At 35.6% G+C, this 16,841-nt stretch overlaps 1 protein-coding gene across 1 annotated transcript; it reads left to right on the top strand.

Annotated features, from left to right (window-relative positions):
• The first annotated feature begins 2,731 nt into the window (after positions 1 to 2,731).
• Positions 2,732 to 15,960, top strand: LOC122053433 (protein ABHD18-like). Its single transcript, XM_042615486.1, has 6 exons — positions 2,732 to 2,983; positions 4,188 to 4,675; positions 14,571 to 14,655; positions 14,778 to 14,947; positions 15,149 to 15,420; positions 15,655 to 15,960. The coding sequence occupies exons 2-6, from the start codon at positions 4,237 to 4,239 to the stop codon at positions 15,823 to 15,825; spliced, it is 1,137 nt and encodes a 378-aa protein (XP_042471420.1). The 5' UTR covers positions 2,732 to 2,983; positions 4,188 to 4,236; the 3' UTR covers positions 15,826 to 15,960.
• The last annotated feature ends 881 nt before the right edge of the window (positions 15,961 to 16,841 follow it).

Raw genomic sequence — 16,841 nt, forward strand, 5'->3', positions numbered from 1 at the left:
ATGCAAAGTAGCCGTTGGCTACCTCCAATGGTAGCACCAGTCGACTGATGGTTTTGCCAGTCGACTGGTGCCGAGATGAGTTGATATGATGATCAACTCTCTCCTCTTATTTAAGGGAAGCTTTGGGTATGAAGGAGGTTACTCATGCTAGTTGAATAACTCTTAAGTCATTGCCCTTAATCTCCATCTTGTAAAAGAAGAAGATTGTTTTGTGAGAGGTTGTACGCCACCGAGAAGGAGTAAGCTCTAGCCGGAGATTGTCGGGGATTGATCCACCGAAGGATCAAGGGTTCGTCCACCTCAAGGGTATGCCGTGGAGTAGGAGTAAGCAATCTCCGAACCACGTAAATGATTTGTGTTAGCGCTTGTCTCTCTTGTTTGCTTTTGTTTAAGTTTTTGTATTTTCGCTTGTGCGCACTAACCTTGTAGAGAAGAAATCGTAAATTGGGGGTGGCTTAGCTATCCAACCCCCCTGTTGGTTGCTACTCGGAATATCATCCTAGTTCCCCTTATAAAAATTTGTACAAACATAGAACTATCCTAGCTACCCATATGCTCTACTAAAGTTAAATTTGGATTGCAAACGATGCTTAACATTATTAATCCAAATTTCCCTTTATAAGTTAAACTTGGATTGGGAATGAAACTTAACATTCTTACTCCAAGTTCAACCGATGTGATCTTCCTAAGTTAAACCATATTACAGAAGTTATCAAATATCTATTTCTAAGATCGGCTTCCAGGTTAAACATGACGAGGCACTAGGCCTTCTTGGGTATGAGATCATCCACCACTTCCTAGACAAAGCCTCACAAAGAAATTGGATATTTAACTTCTTATAGTAAACTAGGTTTAACTATAGAGACCTCAATAGAAACACATTATCGAAACATGAAATCAAAAAATAAAATCGATAACAAAACGATAACTTAAAACCGATAACCTCTTGTGTTTGATTTTTGAAGATCTATACAAAAGATGAACTAGTTATGATGCGGAAATTAATAACTAGTTATACCTTTTATAGTGTTAGTAATTAGCTCTAAGAGCCAATCATGAGATGATTAGGCTTTTTGGATTAATCATTCAGTTAGACTCGAATGAACCCACTCATTGGATTAAGTGTAATCCGAATTAGACTCATTGAGTTAGACTCAAATAGATCTAATTGTTGGATTGAGTCGAATTGCATGGGAATCAATGGGTTAGACTCATTGGGTGAACTTGAGTTCACCAAGGAAGTTAAATGGTCAAAATTCAACCATTAGATTGAATGGTTGATTTTGAGTCATTGGATTAGAAGATGAAAGGGTGGAGACTCTTGATATTCCATGGGATGACTATAAATATCATTTGGATGATATTTTTCATAAGATTTTCATCACTTGAGAAGGTGAAAGGTTTCTTTGCTTCTTCTTCTTCCTCCTTTCCTTGCTTGGCCGAACACACCCTTGAAGGTTGCTAGCACAACCTTGTGTGTTCTTCTCCATCTTGTTGAGTTTGTGAGACAAACAAAGACAAGACTTGTAAATGTGGATACCGTAGAGGCGCGAACGCTTGATCGTGCTGTGATCTGAGCTGTCGAGAGATCGTGAGCACGCTTCAAAGGTATAACTGTATCATGTCTTTAGATCTAACTTAGTATAAAATTATGTTTCCCTTCGCATGGATCTTCTGGAGGAAATAGGTTTTTCCGCTGCGCGTTTGCGTGTTTAGCAACCTATTCCCTTACAGTGGTATCAGAGCCACTTGCGAAGGGATATGCTAAGTTATTAGAATTTTTATATATGATATAGAAATTGCATGATAGGGTTTTCTATGAATGGCAAAATTGTGAGTTTCGGCCACACAAGACTCTCAGCCAGATTATGAGTCTTGGCCAGACTATGAGTCTTGGCTAGATTCTGAGTTTCGACCAAATCTTGAGTCATGACCGAATGTTGGTGTGTGACCAACAAGGTCTCGAATAGAGTTACTTTGTTTGGAACAAAACGAAGTTGGTGTGTGACCAACAAGGTCTCGGCTAGAGATGTTTTGTTTAGAACGAAACATAGTTGGTATTGTGGGTAGTGTCTCGGGCATGGCAGCAACTCCTAAATGAGTATGCAAAATTAGTTGCTCCAATCATAGTAAATTTTATGTCATTAGTATATTGTGAATATAAATGACATGGTGCATGGTTATGACCCTTTAACCCCAATGTGATTGGATGTGTGTAATGTTGTAATTCAAAATACGGCATGCGTGTCGTGCCTTCATCTCTTTTATTCTTGTTGTAATTAGATTACACTCGAATGTAACTCGAGTTTCTTTAGATTTTGCAATGTACAAAATTAGAAAGAGTTAGCCTTCTGAAAGACGGATGAAAAGGAAGAAAGGACAACAACATACGACAACCAAGGAAGCGCTAGGAGAAACTGCTTAGACCTAGATTGACTTATTACTCTTCTCATTAGCTTGAGAAGATCGTAATTTATGAGGTCACATTTAAACTTGTGTTAATGTGTTTATTCGATTGTATGATTTATTTATGAATAAATTCTAAAAATCCTTATCATTTAAAAAATTAAAAAAAAAACATCTGTTTTGCTCTGGCAGTCGATTCCACTCTTCCGTCCATCGTAGCGGTTCATCGTGGGGATGATGGCCTTCGATCGAGCGGTTTGGATTGGATCAAAATCTTAGAACAATTAGAAATTATTATCAATATCTCCCTACTGATTCCGCCCCCAGTTATATCTGCACCTTTTCTTTCCGGACTTCCTCTCTCTGATCGTTTGGTTTTGTACCCCTCGATGATCTCCGCGTTTCCTTTTCCTGTCCCTTTCTCAACCCATTCTATCTCGCTTGCCGCAATTGCTTCTGTTTTATTATGATTCTTCTTTCTGCTGAGGACAGATTCGATAGTCGGTTTTTTATTCTTCTCTTTTGAAGTGAGGTATTCGCTTCGGATGCTATCCATGGGATGCTGATGGAGAACCAGGTAACTTTCTCTACCTTTGCGTTTAATTTTATTGTTATCCGAAGGGAGGTGTCCCGTTCATTAGCTTTGTTTTCAGCAGATCTTACTGTTGATTTCTCTTCTTACTGTTAGATATGTGGTTATTTTACTTCAAAATGTTTGTTTCTCGCTCTTGAATCTAATTCAGTTCGTTGACGCCTCCTTACTTGTCTCGCTTAGTTTTCTGAACCAGCCATAAATTCCATGGCACAGGGGCATCTGAGTTGTAGGATTAATCCGGGACTAGCAATTTGGCATATGGACGCAAGTTTCAATTTGTATTTTTTTTATTGAAAATTTGATTTGAGGGTTGCCAACATCCTTTATGTGTTTCTTGTCCTTTTTTTTCAATTCAACGGAGAGAAAAGGGGGAGAAGGAAAAAAAAATTGAATGCCACATTTTGGTATTGTAGTCGCTAGATTGCAATTCATTCTCAATTTGACAAGAATTGAAATGATTTGATATTGATAGGTAGCCCCCTTCTCTTAATTGTTGAATTACCCCTTCAACAGAATGGGTAAGTGTTCCTATGATGCGCCAAGCGTATTCTCCCCCAAATTTAGGAGAATCCAAATAGGACCTGCGCTTGCTCTGCCAGCACTCTTCCTCACCTGCCTTAAATGTTTGAAAGTTAGACATGTCCTTTAATGGTCGAGAGAAGTTTGTTACACACTGCCTTTTAATGGTTTAGATAAACAAGATATTGTATTTTTCTATGGTCTTTCATTCTGATTAAAATCGTGATTTGCCACATCAAAGGCTGTACGCCTGTACTTCAATTTCATGGATTTGAGTTCAGGAGTTCCGGTTTTCACTTCCAATAATTAGTAATCACTGAAATTTTGAATTCTAAATTTTGGCTTTGAGTTGTTTGGTAATTATCTTGTTTGGTTTTCTGTCTTTTAATTTGTTAGTCAATTAATGGAAATTTGCTTGGTTCGTAGTTGTTAGTCAAATAAGAATTTCCTCATTCAATTCTATGTGTGTAGATTTCTCTGTGTGAGAATTCTGCATACTTTTACTAGCATGAGAATTCTAATGAATATCAGTTAAAGGTGCAATCTAATATTCACCGAGTCTATCTGTTATTCTACTCAACTAATTTCTCTGTTTATTTGTTTTTAAATTATAGAACATTGCAAATCTTCTATTATTTTCGGTGACATGTAATTATGATTTCTGCAGGTTACCCTTTTATTTCCCATGGTGACCAAACTAAGTTTTATCCAACTGTATGATGATTGAGAGTGGCTTGTGCTATAAGAGTTTGTGTAGTACTGCCTTGTTTTCTAGTCAGATGGTATCAATAAACCTAGGTGCCCTTCATTATTTCCTGGATCATATATATGGGGCATTTGTTCATCGAACCAAGTTAAGCACACCCTTTTTTTCGAAGGGATGGGGAGGAAGCAAGCTTGATTTATTAGAGAGCTTGGTCAAGCAGCTTTTCCCAATATCTGAAGTTCAGAATTTGCCTCCAATTATGGTGCAGCCCATTTGGAAGATGGTTTGGGAGACAAAAAATGCATGCTTGAGAGAAGGTATTTTTAGGACACCTTGTGAAGAGAGATTAATCAGTGCATTACCTCCTGAGAGCTATAATGCAAGGGTTGCCTTCCTCTCACCAAAATTAGTCCCACCACAGAAAATGGCTTGTGTAGTTCATTTAGCAGGTATGAAGTTTTATTTATTTATTTATACCGCTTTTAAGAATGTTAGTTGCTAGCATCAAATTATAAAAATTGTTCAACATGTTCAGTATGTGCAAAGGTGACACAACAATTTGCTTCACAAATTCTTGTTTCACATGTAATTGGTTTGTTCTTTTCTTTTGAATATTTTAAAATAGCAAGATATCTTGTTGCAAAATGGAGTATTTAGGTTATAATGGAGAAAATATAAATGAGTCCATGTGCAATTTCTTACTTAAGAGGATGCTACAACAAATTCATTTGTAGTATCACAAAAAATTGAAGGCTTATGAGTAATAATCTTGACAAGAGATCATAGGATATACGTCTCTTTATAAAATAAAGTGGTGAATCCTTTGTGGGCTATTGAAATACCTTCGGATATATTGACTTATATCTAATCATTCCAGACTTGCACCTCCTAGGAGATGATTGCCAAGATGTCAAAGTTTAATCCTCCATAACCAAGATGACTTGAATACCTTAAATCTAAGGAAACTTGCACTTGAGTTGCAATGAGATCTTCATTGACATGTAGAGAATCACATGAAGTCTTATAGTAGGTCATATCCAATGAACTAGTTACCCTTAACTAGCATATATACGTTAACTCTCAACATCCCAATATTCTCAACTAGTGAGGACCAACCACTTGGATAAACCAAGGAGCATAACATATACAAGTCTTACATAATTGATGATGTCCAATTTCATCAATTCATCGACTAGGGAATATTTCAATACGTAAATAATTACACATGGAGAGATACCCACTAATTATGATCCGATCACAATTTCTTTTATGGTATGTATTATATTGTGGACTTTATTAATTGAGTTTAAGATCAATATCATATAATAGAGAATGTATACAATAAATAATCCAAGGCGATTGTCTTAGGACACCTCTTAAATATAACATACTCTCACTTGGCCTAATATCAATCGCCTTGGTATCTAATAACATAGGACTTGACATGACTCTCAAACTTACTTTGTGGTAGAGTGTTTGTCAAATGATCCACTAAGTTCCTTTCGGTGAAAATTTTCTCAATTTGTATTTCTTGTTTACTTATGATCTCCCTGATCAAGTGATAGCGACAAAACACATGTTTTGATCGTTGATGAGACCTTGGTTCCTTGGTCTGTGCAATCACCCCATTGTTGTCGCAGTAAACTGGTAATACTTTAACAATGTTCAGAACCACACCAAGTTCAGTGATGAACTTCTTAATCCAAACCGCTTCCTTTGCTGTTTCAGAAGTTCCAATGTATTCTGTTTCAGTGATAGAATCAACAATGATTTTCTGTTTGAAACTTTTCCAACTTATTATACCTTCATTTAGAGTGAATATGTATTCAGAATGGGACTTGAAGTCATCCTTGTCCATTTAGAAGCTGCCATCAGTATACTCACGTATTACCATATCACCTTCTCCATTTTAGGGGTGTAAATGAATCAAACCGCTCATGAGTTATTCGAAGCTTAATTCGATAAAAGCTCTTTTGAGCTCGTTTAATGAGGTTCGTTAAGATAAATAACCAATCTCAAGATTCATAATACTTGACTTGTTAGCTCGTAAACATGTTCGTTAGTAAGCACATGAATTAACTTTTAAATGAAAAAATAATAGTTTTGATATTGAATTTATAGATTTTACACTACTTATGAAAAATGTAGACAAATATATTAAATTTATTTATTAAAATAAAATTATAAATTTTTATAAGAATATTATAATTTTCTCTAAATATATAATTTAGTTTCAATGAATATTTAAATTTATAATTTATATTTATTAAGCTCATTTATGTTCGATAAAAGCTCAAATAAGCTGGTAAGTCATGAATATATTCGTTAAATAAAGTTCGAGTTCGGTTCGATTATAAATGAGTCAAACTCAAACATTCAAGAGTTTGACTTGGCTCGGCTCGATTACACCCCTATTTCATATACCAAGAATATATCCTTAGTTCTTCTCAAGTAGTTGAGGATTGCCTTGACACCTACCCAGTGATTCATGCCTGGATTCGATTGATATCTACTCGTGATGCTCAGAGCGTACAATACATCGGACCTAGTATATAACGTAATATACATGATCGATCTTAAAGCTGACGCATATGGGATCTGACTCTTGCATATCCTCTCGTCTTGTGTGCTCGGACACAGACTTCGAAAGGTAAATCCCATATCTAATTGGGAGAAAATCTTTATTGAATTTTCTATGCTAAATCGTTTTAGCGCCTTATCTTTGTATGTAGACTGCAAAAGATAAAGCAACTTTTTCTATCTATCTCTATAGATCTTAATCTCAATGATATAGGTTGCTTCTCCCATGTATTTCATGGAGAATGTCTTGAACAACTAAAATTTAACTCATTGTAGAACATGCACATAGTTTTCTATGAGCAATATGTCATCAACAAATAATACTAGGAACACGACTGCACTCCCACTAACCTTTATATACACGCAAGGTTCATCTGGATTTTATGAGAAATTAAACCCAATGATTACCTCATCAAAATGGATGTTCTAACTCTATATGCTTGCTTTAGTTCATAAATAGTTTGGTTTTATCAATCGATGTGAAACCCTCAGTTGTGTCATATATACATACTCGAGCGGGTTTCTATTAAAGAAAATTGTTTTCATATTCATTTGTTATATCTCATAATCATGATGAGCTGCTATAACCAAGAGTATCCGAATGAATCTAAGCATGGTTATTGATGCAAAGGTTTCATCATAGGCAATATCATATTTTGATGATAGCCTTTCGCCACCAATCTCGTTTTGTAGGTAATCAAATTACCATCAATGTCGGTTTTCTTCTTGAAAATCCACTTACACCTAATTGGTATAATACCTTCGGATGGGTCCACTAAGTTCCAAACTTGATTTTCATACATGAAATCCATTTTTGATTTCATAACTTTTAACTATGAGTCCGTTTTTTGAACTATTTAGAAGTTCTTCATAACTAATAGACTCCTTATTCTCAATAAGTAACATGTCTCACAATTCAGTTATGAGAAATCCATCTCTCTCTGGAATTAGACGTGTTCTACTAGATGTACGAAAATGTGGTGTAATAATAGGTTCAACCGCTACCTCATCCTCATGAGTAATCGGCTATTGTTCCTGATTAGGCATCTCTTCAATGTCTATTGGAGTTTCATGAATTGCCCCAAGTTCAACCTCACTCCCACTGTTTTTCTCCCAGAGAAACTCTTTCTCTAGAAATACAACATGCCTTGAAACAAACACCTTTTGTTACCAGGAATGATAGAATTGGTAACCCTTTGTTTCCTTAGTGTAACTAATAAATAGACACTGATCAGACTTAGCATCTAGCTTGTCTGATATATTCGTCTTCACATAAGCAAAACAACCACATATCTTTAAATAAGACATATGAGGTTTCTTACCGATCCACATCTCATATGGAGTAATAGAGACTGCCTTAGTCGGAACTCCATTTAGCAAGTAAACAGTTGTCTTGTTCAACAAAGTTCGGTTTCGCCTCTTAGACACACCATTGTGTTTCGTGTGTAATGCGGAGTTCATTGAGACAATATGTCATTGTATGAGATAATCTTGAAACTCTTTGCTTAAATATTCGCCATCTCGATCCGATCAAAGTATTTTAATACTTTTTTCAAGTTGTTTCTCTATCATGTTTGAATTCTTTAAACTTTTCGAAGCCTTCAGACTTGTATCTCAATAGTACACATCCAAATCGTGAATGATCATCGATGAAGGTAATGAAGTAGCTATAACCTCTTCGTGCATGGGTTGATATAGGCCCACATACATTGGTATGTATGAGGGTCAATTCATCGTTCTCTCGTTCACCTTTTCTCTTAAAAGGTAACTTAGTCATCTTCCCTTATAAGCATGAAGCGTATGAATCAAATGAATCTAATCCAAATGATTCTAGAATTCCACACTTGTGTAATTTGGACATGTGTTTCTTACTTTTATGGCCAAGGCGGCAATGCCACGTGTAGGAGGTTAACTGATGGTCTCTTCAAGTACGTTTATTACTCGTTTTGATATTGAATATGTCATTGGTATCTCTAGCACGTGGATACCATTGGATAACTTTCCAATCATAGAAAAAACATCATTTAAAGTTATATAACAACAATTTTTGCTAAAATTAAATAGAAACTCTTTCTATTTTAGTAAGAAATAGAAACAATGTTCTTTATCAATGAAGGAACAAAATAATAATTATCCAATGCCAAAACTAGTCCACTAGGAAGGTTTAACAAATAAGTTCCGCTATAGCTGCAACCTTTGCTCTATTACCAACTCGTAAATTTACTTCTCCATTAATTAGTTTCTACTATTCCTCGGCCCCTATATGTCATTATATATATATATGAGACACACCTATATCCAATACCCAAGTGCCTGAGGAAATAATATGATAATCAATAACGAATATATTTGACGCGGATGGGATATCGGATGTTGTCTTCTTCTTCAGGGACTCAAGATAAATCTTATCGTTTTTTTTCCAGTGTCCCGTCTTGCCACAATGGTGACATGAACTTTTTGGTGTCGGTTCTTCTTTCGAAGCTATTTTCTTCCCTTTAGCATGAGTTTTTTACTTTCTCTTAGAACCTTTCTTTGAAGAATCAACATCACAGCTTTCGATTCCTTCTTAACCGATGGCTCCACTGTCTTAAGCATATTAATCAACTCAAAAATAGTGGATTCAAGTTTGTTCATCCGATAGTTCACCATAAAATGAATAACTATTGGGCAAACTATGTAGAATTAAGTCCATACTTAACTCATGATCTATTGCGAATCCAAGTGATCCCAACCGCTCAATATAGTCATTTATCTTTAGTACAAACTGTACTGTAGATGAACTCTCCTACCTCTTTGAGCCAATGAGGAGCTTAACTTTGAACAGTTCGGATCTTGGTTACTCATTGAATAACTCACGAAGATGATAAATAATCATATAAGCCGTTGGATTGAAAATAATTTAGATATCTCCACAATTGTATGATATTGTCCACTTTAAGCCTAAACCCTCCTAGTTTTGCTTTTGGGCTTTATCCAAAAGGTCTTATGCCAATGGAGATTTTTTTTTTATAAACCCATGATCTTTCCCATGTGTTTTCAATGTGGGATTATATTTGCAATCTTACAACCCCAACAATCCCCCCTCTCAAACAAAGGACCATAAGACCCCCCTCAAACATCAAGTCACTCTTGACCTACTCAGGATCTCCCCTAGAGCATCGGGTCACTTTTGACCTGCTCAGGGCCTCCCCTCAAGTAGGGTCGTCTTAAGGTTTCATGAGGCCCTAGGCCAAAAAAATTAGGTCTTTAATAATTTTTTTTTAAAAAAAAAATTTCCTCTCACCCTTTTTCATTCAGACTTGGGACTGACAATGGCGGGTTTAAAATTTTTTTTAAAAAATAAATATTAATTTAAAAGTAAATTTTTATATAAAATTTAGTTTTCTATCTTTTTGAGATGCAAAATTATTAATTAAATTTTTATATTCAAGTTTTGATAATAAATTTTTATCAATTGATAGCTTTAATAGAATTGTATATGAATATAATAATTATAATTAAGATTTCATTAATTAAAGTTTCATTGGAATTAATTAAAGTCTCCATTGGAATTGATAACTGACCTTGACTTGTGGAAATCGAAGGGTTACATTTGAAAAGTATCGGTTTTTTCATTTGACAAAATTAAATTTTAATTATTAAGTATATTTAAAAAAATTTTAATACTAATGGGCCCCAATTTTATTGTTGCCTTAGGCCGGCACTGCCCTCAAGCATCAAGTCACCGACCTGCTCAGGGCCTCCCCCACCTTGTTTAAGGTTTCACCCACATGGTTCGATCTTGGATCATGGTTCTAGCTCGTACTTCTTCCGGCGGTTTAGGGCGACCTCGCTCTGATATCAATTGTTAGATTGAAAAGAATTTAGATATCTCCATAATAGTATGATATTGCCTACTTTAGGTCTAAACCTTCATGGTTTTGCTCTTGGACTTTACCCAAAAGACCTCATGCAATTGAGATATTTCTTTCTTATAAACCCATGATCTTTTCCATATATTTTTAATGTGAGATTATACTTGCAACTTTACAACCCCAACATAAGTGTCCATATTCTCATGTTGTTTTTGCATTTCAGGAGGCGTCAAAGCTAGCATAATGCAACTAACAAGTTTAGAATTAGTCGTATATTTCTGATGAGCCAACATTTGGCCCGAAGTTGCATCATCCACTAGACTCGTGGGAGGAGGCTTTTCAAGGACATAGACAATCTTCTCGACCTTGAGAACAATTCTAAGGTTTCGAAATCAGTCCAAGAAGTTTGCCCAGTAAATATATTCATGTCTAAAATCGAGCGTAAATTAACAGAAGACATTCTTATTCTATTAACCTAGAAATACAAAATTGAACATATAAGAGAGCTGAATGAGCACGGATGATGGACCACTTCATTCATAGTTGGGATTCCATGAACCCACCTATGAATGCCTTTTGGTTCAGGAACAGACCAGGGGTTTGGGTCCAGAAGACATCGCCTCGAGTTGAATATGTAATGTAAACAATTCACCTACATAAAAGAGGTCTCACTTATCAAATTTAACTTACCTTGAATTCGGGAAATGATAATTTTTCTTCATGTGGGTTGATATCCACTATAGATAACAAACCATTCTTAGCTCTAGTGGTAGGTATCACACATACTAATTATATGTCACATATATAACTATCATATGTATAAACGTCGGATTGATAACACATTAACATATATATACCATATGTATAATAACCAACTTCACCTCTTTCCACATAAACTTGGAACGAATCCAACAAATTAATGCTTCAAGCAAAAGTCAACCCATTAATCATGAGATCATATCTCAATGGTACAAACATGCCTAATTTCAAATTAGGCTTAGAGTGAGTTAACAACCCAAACATGAAATTAAACTCTAGTTTTTACTATATTAATGGAAGGTGTAAGATTTAAAATTAAATAAGGGATTTCTTTATTTATTTGGTCTTATCAATTACATTCAAAATAGGTAAAGCATTTACATGACATAAATCATAACATATATGATAGCATTTAATATGGCATAAATCATGACATCAATTATGCACTAATCATGGTGTAGTTGTTATAAATTAATTAGGAAATCAAATATTATAAAAGATTTATTTCTATAAACCAAGATCCCTAATTAGATTAGGAAATAAATTTTCAAATTTAATCTAATATTTTATTAGGAACCAATTTCCAAAATTAGAAGTTTGTAATTAAATTATGAAATAATTTTCAAAATTGGATCTTCTAACAAATTAGGAAATAAATTTTAAGATTGGATTTCCTAATAAATTAGGAAATATTTTTTCAAGATTGGAAATTTCCTAATAAATTAGGAAATATTTTTCCAAGATCAATTTTCCTAGCAAATTAGGAAACAATCTCTAAAATTGAAAAATTTTATGTCGAATTATGAAACAGTTTTTGTATCCAAATTTTTTTTTGAAATGTCCATAAATAAAATTTACAACAATCTACACTTGAAAAACTAGGTCTAATAATTTCCTAAATTATTAAAACACGCATCACACATAACCACAAGACACACGTGTCCGACATAATCATAGAAATAAGCTTCGTTAGAAGTCTACCTGTTGGATGATGTAAAGCGAAAACGACCTCAACGAGCAAGTCTAGCAAAACTTACCTCTACTTGTATCCATGCCAAGATATCCTTGAGACGACTTCGCTAAGTCACGTGTCGTGTCTCCGCATTGGTACTAGCTAAAGGAGGGAGGCAAAGAGATTCAAGAGAGGATCCACGATTTGATTCGGTATTCGGCAGCATAAGGCAACCCGACGGTACGAAATGAAGTGACCTGCAGCGGTAACACCGCTGTTCAGGGGCTGGAAAGTTCGCTGCCAGCGAGGGACAGCAGGTCCGGTGATGGTGGAGTTCCGACAGCAACTATTGCTTGCCGGAACAGTGCTCCAAGGCGGCCGGAAGAAGGCTGGGCTGCAGAATTCTGGTGGTAGGGCAGCAGCTTGGTCCGTTGGGGCAGCACCTTCAGCCGACGTTGGGCAGCTGTACCACCACCGGCAGCAACCTTTGTTGCGGTGACCGATGGCTGACTAGCAGAGGAAGAGGTGGCCGGTAGTGGAGCTTCGAGATCCTCTTCTCTTGTGGAACCACCACATAAGCGGCCCCCCTAGAGCCGGTCCCACGGATATGGAGGGAGGTAAATGCAGGTACACAGGTGGAAAGTGCATGGCGGAGACGTTAACCCCAGGCAGTGACACCCCGGGGATCGACTCCTGGACCTTTCAGCCACAGAACCATGCACTCCCCATCTGTGTTACGCCTTGGGGACAACGAGATCCTCTTCTCTTGTGGTTGGCGGCGGCAAGGAGGAGAGGGGAGAACATATCCTAAAACAATTTTAGGTTAAGTTCAATTGGTGTGTTTTTCTATCTAACCTAGATCTATATATATATATCTCCTAACGAGTTTGAAGAGTAAATTCAAACTCGCACCTGCTAACCCAAAACCATATCCATTAGCCTTAAGTTTGGTTCAAGACCAAACCACTTGATTCAAAAATCAAACCATCTTTAATTAAAATCAAACCAATTTGATTTATAATTAAACCCAAGAGAGTCTAACTCATTTACAAGAGATGTGGCCCATTTGCGTTTTCGTTGCGCCAAACACTTTCCATATTTGTCTTCGTCTGGTCCAACCATACTCAATCTCTTTCGATCTGAGAATTCAATTCTTAAACTTTTATGTCTTTTGGATAAACTCGTAGTATATGTGATCTTATAGATTTCCAGTTATGTTGTCATTCGTAATGAACCATTAATTACGAATAAATCACGAGTGATACCTAGTAGTATATCATGACCCCTAATTGATTGAGAACTCACAGTTGATTCCAAAACCACTTTTAAAACCTTCAACGGCTACCGTTAGTTATGTGTCTATTCCTTTCACTCATCTTATACCCACTTGGTTCAGGACATGGCTTATGTGTCAGTTATCATTAGGCTGACTACGTCACATCTAGTTCAAGTAGTAATTCCATTACTCAAACACGTGTCCAAGAAAACCATTCTCTTGATGTACAAGTAATAATTCTGACAAGCTGTTATATGGTATACGTCTCCTTATAAAAAGGAGTGGTGAATCCTCTGTGGGCTATTCAAACACATTCAGATATATTAACTTATACTCAATCATCCCAGACTTGCACCTTCTATTAGATGATTGTCAAGATGTTAAAGTATAAGCCTCCATGTCCAAGATAACTTGAATACCTCAAGTTTAAGGAAATTTATACTCGAGCTGCAATGAGATCTTCATTGACATGTAGAGAACCACATGAAGTCTCATAGCAGGTTGCATCCAATGAACTAATTACTCTTAACTAACATTCATATGTTCACTCTCAACATCCCAATATTTTCAATCAGTGAGGACCAACTGCTTGGATAAACCAAGAAGCATAACATATGTTAGTCTTATAGAATTGATGATGTCAATTTCATCAATTCATCGACTAAGGAATATTTCAATATGTACATAATTACACATTGAGAAATACCCACTATTGTGATCCAATTATAATTTTCCTCGTGCTATGAATTGTATCGTGAACTTCATTAATTGAGTTTAAGATCAATATCATATACATAGAGAATACACTCGCAATATATAATATAATATCAAGACGATTGTCACACCTCTCAAATATAACAAGTCAAGTTTTTGAAGATTCTTATATGTTCATTTTTATAAGTTAACTTGATTGTGGCTCAAAGGCACTGGAGACCATACATTTGAGAGGAGGCTGCGCCTCGGGGGACCACTGTTGAAGCAGAATATTGCAACTATGGTGCTTGAGAGGTAAAACATATTTAAATTCCACATTAAAAGCTAATAGAAATATTCTTTGATCCTTATATATAAATGACTTCCAAATGTATTTGCCTTATATTTTTGGTTAAACCGAGTGAAATGTGCTGCAGCCCATTTTATGGTCTTCGACGTCCTAGATTGCAGCATGGTGCAAAGCTTCTCTGTGTGAGTGACTTGCTACTTCTAGGAAGAGTAACTATCGAGGAATCACGTGGTTTGTTGCACTGGCTAGAGGAAGAAGCTGGATTTGGCAAGACAGGCATATGTGGGCTGAGCATGGGTAAAAGAGGCAAATTAAGAGTTGTGCTGTCTTGTAATGGATGAATATAACGTTGTACATATGCCTCGTATTATCAACAAAAGACTTGCATTGAAATATTAAATAGATTTCTTATTTAAAATTTAAAAACAATAGATTTGGATAGTTATTTCCTCCAATACATTCACCGTGTTCTAATGCAAAGCTTTTCTGTGAGTGCAGGTGGTGTTCATGCTGCAATGGTAGGATCTCTATATCCTAGACCAATTGCCACATTGCCATTTCTCGCTCCTCATTCTGCTGTTGTAGCTTTCTGTGAAGGGGTCTTGAAATACGCCACAGCATGGGAGGCACTTAGAGAAGATGCTGAAGAGGAGACTGGGATGACTCTAGAACAAGCCAAACAGCGGTTACGGTCTGTGTTATCGCTCACTGATGTTACAAGGTTTCCAGTTCCCAAATATCCCAAGGCTGTCATTTTTGTAGCTGCTACAGTAAGATCTATTTCGTTATAAAGAATTCCGTCGTTTTTTGTTTCCTTTGCTGATGTTTCTCAAAAATCCAACGGACTTGTTTTTCCTTTATGTTTATGAAGTTAAATTGTTTGTTACACTTTGCACTATGGTCCGTTATCATGCATGTTCTTTTTGTCACTTGATCTCATTCATGTAATATATTAATCTTTATTGTTTCCTTAATGATTTTATTTTCATGGATAATAAAAATAGGACGATGGGTATATTCCTAAACATTCAGTTTGGGAGCTTCAAAAAGCATGGCCTGGATCAGAAGTGAGGTGGGTGACTGGTGGTCATATTTCATCGTTTATTCTTCACAATGATGCTTTCCGCAAGGCAATAGTTGATGCCCTCGGTAGATTGCAGTGGAGGGTATCCTGATTCAGAATCTTCATCATTAAATATATTTGCATTTGACAATTCTTGTGGTATCAATCGCACTTGTAAAATTTCATACTATAACGTTGACTCATGGAAAACTATTGCATATTTGTGAGTTTACATTGTTTTTGCTTAGCATTCATTGGCTATATATATATATATATATATATATATATACCTATGATCATGAAACCAGCGGTGATTTAAAGTTTTCAAAAAGGATGATGTGGTGGAGATGGCCGAGTGTAATATATAAATAATTAATTAGTTGCAACAAGTTGATTTTAATTGTCTTCCATATAAAAACTTGAGTTTTTGTATGTCTCAATAACTAATCATGAAAGGCGCCTTAAATTTTCACAAGATTAGTTCAACTCAAGTTGTTCAACTTGGCTATTGTGTTTCCCCGATATAAACATAATAAACAAATAACTTCATTATTTACTTAACTGATCTAATATTTATGTTCTATTTTTATCATGCTAATAACCAGAATATTAACATCATAATTTGTGGTAATTTAAGCGCCCAAAGAATAATTCCAAGATATGAAACCGATGTCTAATAGTTTCCCAACGACAAGCAAAAAAAAAAGATACATAGGTCTTTATGCAAACAAGCAAAGTTACAAAATTCTGAAGGCATAACGTTGCTCGATCGTGTATATTTTCAGTTTTTAGGGGAAAAACAGTCGCCTTGCAAATATAAGTAAACTCTCAATACATTTCATCAAGTACGAACTTCAAAAAACAGAGAGCAAAAAATAATAAAAAAAAATTAAAGATGATATCTAGAAGTTCTAAGATTTAATAAATGTCAAAATATATGTAGTTTCATTTCCTATTGTATCGATGACTGTCCACCATGAGATTTTTTTATTATTTATTTTGTGATCGTGAACTTTGATTGGATTTAGTATCAGAATTGAAAGAGCTTCTTGCTTTGTCAATTTAGCTTCGCAACTTCTGGTCAGATGCTTCCTTTATTACCCTGGTCCCCTTATACGATACCTATTA

This window comes from Zingiber officinale, chromosome 3A (assembly GCF_018446385.1).
Source record: "Zingiber officinale cultivar Zhangliang chromosome 3A, Zo_v1.1, whole genome shotgun sequence".
Lineage (NCBI taxonomy): Eukaryota > Viridiplantae > Streptophyta > Magnoliopsida > Zingiberales > Zingiberaceae > Zingiber > Zingiber officinale.

What these genes read in the sequence shown, in the direction of transcription:
- LOC122053433 (XM_042615486.1), top strand. Translation starts at nt 4,237, where the DNA reads ATGATGATTGAGAGTGGCTTGTGCTATAAGAGTTTGTGTAGTACTGCC. An exon ending in GCAACTATGGTGCTTGAGAG is followed by an intron (nt 14,656 to 14,777) that starts GTAAAACATATT and finishes AATGTGCTGCAG; the next exon opens with CCCATTTTATGGTCTTCGAC. An exon ending in TCATTTTTGTAGCTGCTACA is followed by an intron (nt 15,421 to 15,654) that starts GTAAGATCTATT and finishes TAATAAAAATAG; the next exon opens with GACGATGGGTATATTCCTAA.